At 35.8% G+C, this 10,323-nt stretch overlaps 1 protein-coding gene across 1 annotated transcript; it reads right to left on the reverse strand.

Moving 5' to 3' along the window:
- Window positions 1,827–3,864, reverse strand: LOC107638621 (40S ribosomal protein S3a-2). Its single transcript, XM_016341972.2, has 6 exons — window positions 3,692–3,864; window positions 3,489–3,594; window positions 3,095–3,232; window positions 2,824–3,009; window positions 2,222–2,422; window positions 1,827–2,141 (listed from the first exon to the last, which is right to left on the reverse strand). Exons 1-6 carry the CDS (start codon window positions 3,748–3,750, stop codon window positions 2,043–2,045), a joined length of 789 nt encoding a protein of 262 aa, XP_016197458.1. The 5' UTR covers window positions 3,751–3,864; the 3' UTR covers window positions 1,827–2,042.

Raw genomic sequence — 10,323 nt, forward strand, 5'->3', positions numbered from 1 at the left:
CGCTACTTGCTATTAATTTATTATAATACAGTTATTCTATATTATTATAATGTAATACATATATATAATTGAGAGCTTGTCATGTGATGTTGAAAATTTAAGGTCTCAGAGAGTCTTGGAGAAGGCCGGTTTTCAAAGGGATGGTGTCCTCAGGAAATATCTGGTTCGTAAGGGGAAGAGGAGAGACACGTTCATGTTCAGTGTCCTCTTATTTGATCTTCATCACTGACTTTTATTTTTATTTCACAAATAATTACCTAGTTATAGGATCCGAGTAATCAATTTGCAATTTTCGGAAATTTTGAAACTGAATAACCCTTCTCTCATTTCGTCGAATTTAGGATTTTAAATTTTAATTTAAATTTAGCCAACAACAATAAGAATTAATACAACATGGCAACAATATCCGTTAACACTTCATATCTTGTTTTAAAAAAAAATTAAAAAAAAAAGGACAAATAGGTCTTCATCTTTTGCCTCGCAGACATTTTCGTCCTTAACCATTGAAAAATACTTTTAAGTCCTGACCTTCACAAAACTTGGACGGACCAGTCCCTGACGGAGGCATTTGGACGGAGGGACTGATCCGTCCAAGTTTTGTGAAGGTCAGAGATTTAAAAGTATTTTTTAATGGTCAAAGACGAAAATGTTCGCAGGACAAAAGGTTAGGGACTTATTTGTCATTTTCTCAAAAATTAATCCACCACTTCATATCCGTTAACACTTCATATCTAGAATACTATAATTTTTTGGAAAATGCTACTTGTACAATAAAATTTAGTTTTTAAATTTAATATTTTATTATTTTAATTTTTTAATTAATCATATTTTCTATTTTTAAGGAACCACTTTTATTTTAAATACTTGTCACCATAAAATTTGTAACCACTTGCAATAAAAAAAGGATTTTGTAAAGCAAACTATAATACTCGTAACAAGTAACAACTTTTTGTGTACTAATTTTAAAAAAATCAGTGAAGTTTTCAAAATCAATTAAACTCACTTCAATTATTTTTTTTATTCAAAACATTCAAAACTCATGTCAAAAACACATCTAAAATTAAATAAACAACATAAATACATTTAAAATTATGTATTAACACATCTAAATTACTGTTATTGTAGTTCTAAATTACATATTGAATACAGAAAAAATTAAACTCAAATACACATCCAAAATTATAAGAATGCACTCTAAATATTTTATCAACACATCCAAAACACATGTAAAAAAAACTTATATATGTACATAAGAACATAATGAACAACATAAACACATCCAAAATTAAGTATTGACACATTCAAATTAGGTTAACATTACAACTCTCAAATCAAACATATGAGTGCAAAAAAAATTATAATCACAAATACATTTAAAAAAAAAAAGAAAAAAACACAGACACTTCCAATATTATACATAAATTTAAAAAAATAGACTTTTTTATATCAACCAATTTTTTTTAGAATTTTGCAAGTAGAATTACCAGAGACAGAAGAAGTGCGACGTGGGGGAGGAGACAGGGGGAGGCGCGGGAGAAGGGGGCTGTTGTGCGAGGTGCGAGGGAGGAGACCATGGACGGGGAGGAGCCCATCGATTGAGGAGGTGCGGGGATGTGCGCGTCGCGGGGAAGAGCGCGTCAACGAAGGAGGAGATCGTCGCAGAGGAGTGTGCAACGCCGAAGAAGACGAAAGCGGCCACAGAAGGGGAAGGCGTTGCAGCTCTGGATCTTTAAGATTTTACTAGTAAAAAATATAATAATATGTATAAAAAATAAAATTGGTAAAAAAAATAAATATTGAATGTCAATGGCTGTCAATGTAACATAGAAACTAAAAATTATTACTTATTATAAACGTGATTTTGTTAAATCACTTCTGCATTTACACAGAGAAAAATTAGCCAAATCAAAAATTGAAGTGTATCATGTTTACCCAAGATCGAAAATTTAGATTGAAAGCAAAATTATATTTCTCGTTGTCAAAACAAAACTGGTAAATAAACACTAGTAAAAGTCCTAAAACAAACTAAAATCCATTATCACTTAAACGCCAACTACTTCAGCCCCAGCCTCAGCCATTGGTTCATCAACAGGTCTGTCCACAGTGTAACCAATATCTTCAGCATAGTCACCACCGTGAACCTGCAACATACAATCAGTTTACTGATCAGGTTTAAAACTCACCTATGTGAAAAAATATGACATCCTCAAAAGGAACATACCTCCATCAATTTCCCCAGATCAAATTTTGGGGCTTTCAGGATCTTAACTTTCCTGATAAACCCATTTTGAAGAGGGTAAATGTTAGAAGTAGCCTTCTCGATCTCTTTCCCAATCATTTCGGGGATAAACTTCCGGACCAACTCCTTGAGATCACAGGATGTTGCCTGCTTGGTCATGATCTCCCTCATCTTCCTGCGAATCTGAGGAGACAAATAAGGGCACACAACATTAGTAATATGCAAACCTGTGTTCATATGTAGAGGAATGCTAGGGGGCCAGCAACTTTTGTGATTTGTAGCCATCAAATAGCCATCAATGATGGTTTTAATGGTGTGAGATTTCATCCAATGGCTCACTCTTCTTTGCTGGTTACATACTGGCCAGAGTTTAACAAAGTTGCTGGCCCCTAAACTTTTCCTAATTGAAATACTATGTCCCAACAAATTATTACTAAAAAAAACTGTCTAGTACACACCCGTTAAACTCCTATTAATATTATCTTCAATCTTCAATAACTCATAAAAAGGATGTAATGATATAGAAAAAACATTTCGAATTAAAACAGAATAAACATAGCTTAATGCCATATTAGTTAACACACCTGCTGAATCTGGCTTGATTTAGCATAGGAGGTTCTTTTCATTTGGTTATACCGTCTTTTGGTAAACCCAATATAGAACATCCTCAACATATAATTATCCGTGGTCTTCACGTCCACGTAAGTTTCAATCAAAGTTTGCCATTTTTTGACAAGTGACCTCAGCTTGTCAGTAGTAAAATCCATTCCCTGCAGATTAAAGGAGAAGTTTCAATCAGCTTACAACCATACAAGATAATAAATAGGTTAAAGGAGGCTAAGCAATATAACATACCCAGAAATTTGTGAGCACATTCCTTCCTTGTACATCTTCTGCTCTCAGTCTAATCTTCCTGAAGGCGTGGTCCTCATCCCCTTGAAGATCAGCAAGTGAGACCTCAAACACTCTATGTTTGAGTCCTTCAGAAGCAATCTATCATCCACACAAACCATTAAAATATCAACAACATAAATACTAATAAATATCACAAGCAGTGTAATGCTACAGTATATTAGTAGTTAGTACATAAAACAATGGATCCAACTATCCAATTGAACAATCATTCAACAATAGAGAAAAAAATGAAACATGTCTAAACTACTAAATTTCATGAATCAATGAATATAAAGAGGATTACAAATTAAATCTAAAATTAAAATAAATAAAAGAAAAGAGAATAAACAAAGACCTTTTTGCCCTGAGTACGAGTAACAAGGGTTTTGCCCACATTATTGACCTGGAAGACGGAAGGAGCCTTGATATCGTACCAATCCTTCTTGGCAAAGGGATCGGCGCTGCAAAACCCATGGAAACAAACAAATTCAAATTCAGGAAACTCAAAGATTGTTTAAGAGAGAGAGAGAGAGAGAGAGAAGAGAATGGGACACATACGCCTTCTTTTTGCCACCCTTCTTTCCCTTGGAGATGCGCTTGTTTTTTCCGACGGCCATTCTTCTTCAACTTATCAGCTCCAATTGCCTCTCTTGCTGTGACGGCCTTTTTTTTTTTTGTCGATTTGAAATGACGGCCTCAGCAAACCCTACTGGTGGTGCTAGTGTTAGTACCCCGATCCAATATATATACAACGTGGGTATGGGTATGGCCTAACACATCATGGGCTTGGGCCTACTTTTCACCTTATAACTTCCCCCAATTAAGTCAACCAGCCATGTAACCAAAAAAAATTTATGACCTTTTTCTTATAGTACGGATAAAAAATAAACAAATTAAAATTCATCCTGACCCAAAAAAATATATATTATTACGTGGATTATATTTTTTTGAGTTTAATTTTGATGCACTGACGGTGTAAAATGTTTTACATAGTCGTGCAATTATATTCGTTTTTTTGGATGATTATATATGCAATTAATGTGAAAAGTAGTTATTTTTAATGATGTGGCGTTATGTAATTGGATGCACGTATAAAATCTATTCTATTATATAAAAATCATGTTTTTACACTTAATGATAAGGTTGACGTAACATGCTTTTGAAAATATTTTTCGATTTATTTTTTTAACTCATTAAATTCAATTCATTATAATAAATTAATTATATCAGCTAGGAGAAAGTTCGGGTTGGTCGTGGGGTGTGACATCTTCTAGACTCTACTCAGCTAGGAGTGAGTACAGTTGGCTAGCCAAAAGAAATTTTGACTGGAATGAGCATGATAATTGGTTGTGGGTATGGCGACTGCATATTCCTGAGAAGTACAAGTTCTTGATTTGGCTCAGTCTTCATAATGCTATTCCTACGGCAGAGTTTCGTTTGGGTCGTGGTTTAGCTTTATCTAGCACCTGTCATCGGTGTCAGAATGGTTCTGAATCCATTCTTTTTCGACCATCTGGTGGATTTGGAGAAGCAGGAATCATGACTTATTTAATATAGATGATTCTTGGAGTGCTAGTAAAGTGGTGAGTTTGATTCGTAGTTCAGTAAGGGAGTTTCACACTATTTTTGCTATGCATCAATCTCTGTCTCCTCCTTCACTTTGTTTGCATTGGGTTCCACCTCTAGTTCATTCTGTTAAATTGAATTGTGATGCTAGTTGGTTTGCTCCTTCTGGCTATGCTGGTTTTAGTTGTATCATTCGTAATCCTGATGGATGTTGGTTGAAAGGTTGCACTGGGAAAGTCGAAGTGTGTAGTGTTCTTTTTGCTGAATTGTATGCAATTTGGAGAGGTTTACTTCTTGCTTGGGAGAGTGGATTTCGTGAGGTTATCTGTGAAACAGACTGCTTAGAAGCTCTTTTCTTGGTAAACCAAAGAATGCTTGGTAAGGATATTCCGGAATGGGATTTGGCAAAGCATATACAGGAGGTTATGAATGGGAATTGGAGAGTCTCTATTCTTTTAATTCAGAGGACTGCAAATAATGTTGCAGATTGTATGGCTAAAGCAGCTGCTTCTGTCGCGTACATTCACTCGAATTGGAGCCAACCTTGGAGTGAGCTTCAACATCTAATAGATTTAGATATGACCCTAGCCAATTAATTTGGTTGTCTCTTTTTTTTCTTTTTTTTCTATTTAGTCACAAAAAAAAACTAATTGATTTAGTTATATATTTAAATATTATACAATTTATTATAATTTCTATCAATCAATTAATTATAATTTAAATTGAATGATTATTTTGTTAGAAGATTATTATTTCCTAATCTATTTATGGATAATACATATATTAATTATAATCGTAAATTAAGCTTTATTATATTAAAAAACTTATATAATGGTGATCTTATTTATTATTAGAAATGCTAAATTAAATAAGTTATTATTATTTTTTTATTTGGAATTGAACGAAAATAAAATCAAATATACTATTTTATTTGAGTTTTAGAATTTAATAGTGCCATACTCAAATATAAATATTGATTTCAGCATTTTGATCCTTAGCTCATTAGAGCCACTTCGTAGCCGTTTTTATTTATGCACCGTTGATTTTGTTATTTATGAGAATAACTCTTGATTTGGATTGTTGGAAAAACTCAACACAGGTTTAAACAAGAACCTGTCTAACAGCGGAAGCACCAAAAATAATTTTTTCACAACCTGTGCGATTAAATAGGCAATACCAAAAATACTTCAAGCAGTAAAAATAATGGCAGAAATTAAATAATCAGACACCAGAATTTTAACGTGGAAAAACCCCCAAAAGAGGGACAAAAAATCCACGGGGCTTAGTCCAGAAAAATCTTCCACTATCAGAATAATTGGTACAAAACAGTCTTCCTAGTAGCACTAGGGCATCTCAACAATCAACAAAATACATCATCAAAACTGATGGAATCAATATAAACCCTCCACAAAGTGGGTATCTCAAATCAGGCAAAAGAAAAGGTAATACAACTAGCAAATTATATCATAATGTTCATCTCTACACCAGGAATAACATATTAAAATTTCATAAGAAATGGAGCAAATTTACCAGTTTAATTGGATCAAAATTAACTTGTCATTTTCCCCCAATTTTCTTCTCCTCTCTCGCCGTCAAATCCCCTGCTTGGTTCTTCTTTCTTTCAAAAGTGAGAGTTACAATTCTCACACTCTCTCTCTCTCTTTCTCTGTGGCTATTTGGCCACTTCTTTCCCTTTTTTTTAATATGTGGGCCCCACTTAGTTGGGGACCCACTAACAAATCTCTCCCTCACCAACTCAAGTGGGGATAGGTTGCTCCACCAAGCCCGTCTTCCCTTTGCAGGAATCAAACTTCACTACAGGTAAACTCTTTGTCATCATATCTGAACCATTATCATTAGTATGGATCTTCTCAAGTGCATATGACTTCATCTTAAGCGCTTGACGTATCCAATGATACCTCACCTCTATGTGCTTCGATCAGGAATGAAACATCGAATTCTTGTTGAGATGGATAGCACTCTGACTGTCACAAAATAACATAAACTTCTCTTGATTGATGCCTAACTTTTGTAGAAATTTCTTCATCCACAAGAGTTCCTTAGAAGCTTCAACAACAGCAATGTATTCTGCCTCTATAGTAGACAAAGCAACACATTTCTGACGTCGAGATTGCCACAACACAGCTCCCCCTGCAAAAGTCATCATATAACTAGAAGTAGACTTTCTTGAATCAAGATCCCCAACCATATCTGCATCTATATAACCATCTAACACAGGTTGGCCATTCCCAAAGCATAAATAAACTCTGGAAGTACCATTAAGGTATCTGAGAATCTACTTCACTGCTTGCCAGTGTTCACTGCCAGAATTAGAGAGAAACCGACTAACAACTCTAACGACATGAGCAATATCCGTCCTGGTGCAAACCATAGCATACATCAAACTGCCAACTGCAGATGCATACGGAATCTTCTTCATTTCTGCTTTCTCTTTCTCACTTGTAGGACATTGCTGCGAACTCAGCTTGAAATGACTAGCAAGTGGAGTACTAACAGGTTTGGAATTACTCATGCTAAACCTCTATAAAACCTTTTCAATGTATTTCTGCTGCGACCACAGTTTTCCATTCTTCCTGTCACGAGTGATACTCATGCCAATGATTTTCTTTGCAGGACCTAAATCCTTCATAGCAAAGGATTTGTTCAAGTCTTTCTTAAGACTTTCAATCTTCTTAGTGTCATGACCAACAATCAACATATCATCAACATAAAGCAAGAGAATTATAAAATCACCATCAGAGAATTTCTTAACATATACACAATGATCAGAAGAAGTCTTACTATACCCATGACCTTCCATGAAGGAATCAAACTTCGTGTACCACTGCCTTGGCGCTTGCTTCGGCCCATATAAGCTCTTCTTCAACTTGCATATAAGATGCTCCTTTCCTTTAACCTCGAAACCCTCTGGTTGCTCCATATAAATTTCTTTATCTATGTCATCGTGAAGGAATGTAGTCTTCACATCAAGCTACTCAACCTCTAAATTCATGCTAGCCGCCAATCCAAGCACAACTCGAATAGAGGACATCTTCACAACTGGAGAGAAAATATCCTCAAAATCAATACCTTTCTTTTGCTCAAAGCCTTTCACAACCAATCGAGCTTTGTACCTTGGCCGTGAGACATTTTCATCCGTTTTCAATTTGAACACCCATTTATTCTTGAATGCTCTCTTACCCTTCGGCAACTTCACCAGTTCAAACGTATGATTCTTATGGAAGGATTTCATTTTTTCTTGCATGGCCTTCAATCAATCTTCCTTATGCTCATCAGACATAGCTTCCTAGTAGCTCTCTGGCTCCCTAGTCTCAGTGTTCATCACATACTCATGAGGAGAGTATTTCTGAGAAGGATGACGCTCTTTAGTAGACCTTCTCAATTCAGGCTCAACTGGTGGTTCAGGTGGAACTTCTGCATCTGGAACCTCAGGTTGAGGTGTAGGTTCATCATGCAAAGCATCACCATCATTATCAACTTGTACATCTCTCCCATCAACAGGAGGTCTAGTGGAAGGACCAGGTTCATTAATAACAGAACGTCTAACAGTTATTGTCTTATCTGTCTTCTCAAGATCTTCAATAGTTTGGTCTTCAAGAAAAATCACATCTCGACTTCTAATTATCTTCTTGCGCACCGAATCCCATAATCTGTAACCAAAGTTTTCGTGACCATAACCCATGAAGATACATTGCTTTGACTTTCCATCAAGTTTAGACCTTTCATCTCTTGGAATGTGAACAAAAGTCCTACAGCCGAACACCTGCAAGTGACTATAGGAGATATCTTTCCTCTCCAAACTTTCTCTGGAACATCACCATTTAGTGGAACTGAAGGAGAAATGTTGATTAGATCTACTGCAGTCCTCGTCGCTTCACCTCAAAAGGATTTAGGCAACTTTGCATGAGAGAGCATACACCTGACTCTATCATTGATAGTGCGATTCATTCTCTCTGCAACTCCATTATGTTGAGGAGTCTTAGGAACCGTCTTCTCAAGTTTGATCCCATGTCCTTTACAATACTCTTCAAATGGACCCCTGTATTCACCACCATTATCTACTCGAACACATTTCAATTTTCTTCCTGTTTCTCTTTCAACACTTGCATGAAAGTGTTTGAAGATATCGAGCACCTGGTCTTTAGATTTCAAAACAAAAGCCCACACTTTTCGAGAATAATCATCAATAAAAGTAACAAAATATGATGCACCACCTAGTGTTTTAGCATCCATAGTGCAAACATCAATGTGAACTAAATCTAAAACATGTGATCTCCTATGAGGTCCAGAACTATGAAATGATACTCTAGCATACTTTCCAATAAAACAATGAGTACAAGTATTTAAAGTTGTACCTTTCACGGGACATGAGTACTTCTTGGATAAGACGGTTAGTCCTTTCTCGCTCAAGTGACCAAGACGTATATGCCACAAATCAGAAGAGGAATCATCCGCTACATTCACCTCTTCTTTACACAACTTTGCTTGAAACCGGTAGAGAGTAGTGAGACTATTTTCTTCCTTAGTAACAATGAGAGCCCTTTTGGTAATCTTGCATTTTTCACTACCAAAGAAAGTGTAATACCCCTCTTGATCCAATGCCTTCACTGAAATGAGATTGAACCGTATATCTGGCACATGCCTAACATTCTTCAACTGCAACTTGCATCCCATGTTAGTTTCAAGCCACATATCACTCATACCAATGATATCACACACTCCTTTATCTCCCAATTTGATCTTGCCAAAATTTTCAGCAGTATAGGAAGTGAAAAATTCACGTTTCGGAGTGACATGACATGATGCACCAGAGTCCATAATCCAAGTGGAATCATCACAGACAAGATTCACATAATTTTCATCATATGTGATAAGAACATCTTCATAAACAATAGCAGCAGTCTCTTTATCACTATCTTTACCTTTGTCTTTGTTTCTTCCCCTTGATTGTTCTCTTTTCAAGAACCTACAATACCTCTTGATATGCCCTGGCTTGACACAATGGTGACAAATAAACTCCTTTCTTGGCTTGTACTTTCCTCATGACTTGCTTCGACTCTCTGAACTGTCGGAACTGTGAGGTTTTCTACTTTGACTTCTCCCCCGTGACTCTGAAACAAGTGCTTCTGACTGGGAGAAGGCATTAATCAAACCTCGCTCTCTTCTTCTGGCTTTTTTATTCAACATGCTCTCTTTAACCATTGCTATCGTCAACTTTCTTTTTGGAGTTGAGTTAGTCAATGTCACAACCAGAACTTCCCAACTATCAGGTAAAGAGCTCAACAATAACAAGGCTTGCAACTCATCATTCAAAGTGATTTCATTATTTGTAAGTTGATTTACCATCTCTTGAAAAATGCTCAAGTGCTCCGACATTGATTTACCTTCAATATACTTCATATTGACAAGCTTCCTAATAAAAAATACTTTATTTTGTACATTCTTCCTCTCATATAACTCCTTCAATTTCTTCCACATCTTCTCAGCATTCGTTTCAGTGTCAACATGTGGATAAACGCTAAGATCAAGCCATTACCTAATCAAAGCAACTGCCTTCCGATTCAACTTCTTCCATTCAGCATCGGATTTAGTACCTTTGAATT

This window comes from Arachis ipaensis, chromosome B04, assembly GCF_000816755.2.
Source record: "Arachis ipaensis cultivar K30076 chromosome B04, Araip1.1, whole genome shotgun sequence".
In the NCBI taxonomy this organism is placed as follows: Eukaryota; Viridiplantae; Streptophyta; class Magnoliopsida; order Fabales; family Fabaceae; genus Arachis; species Arachis ipaensis.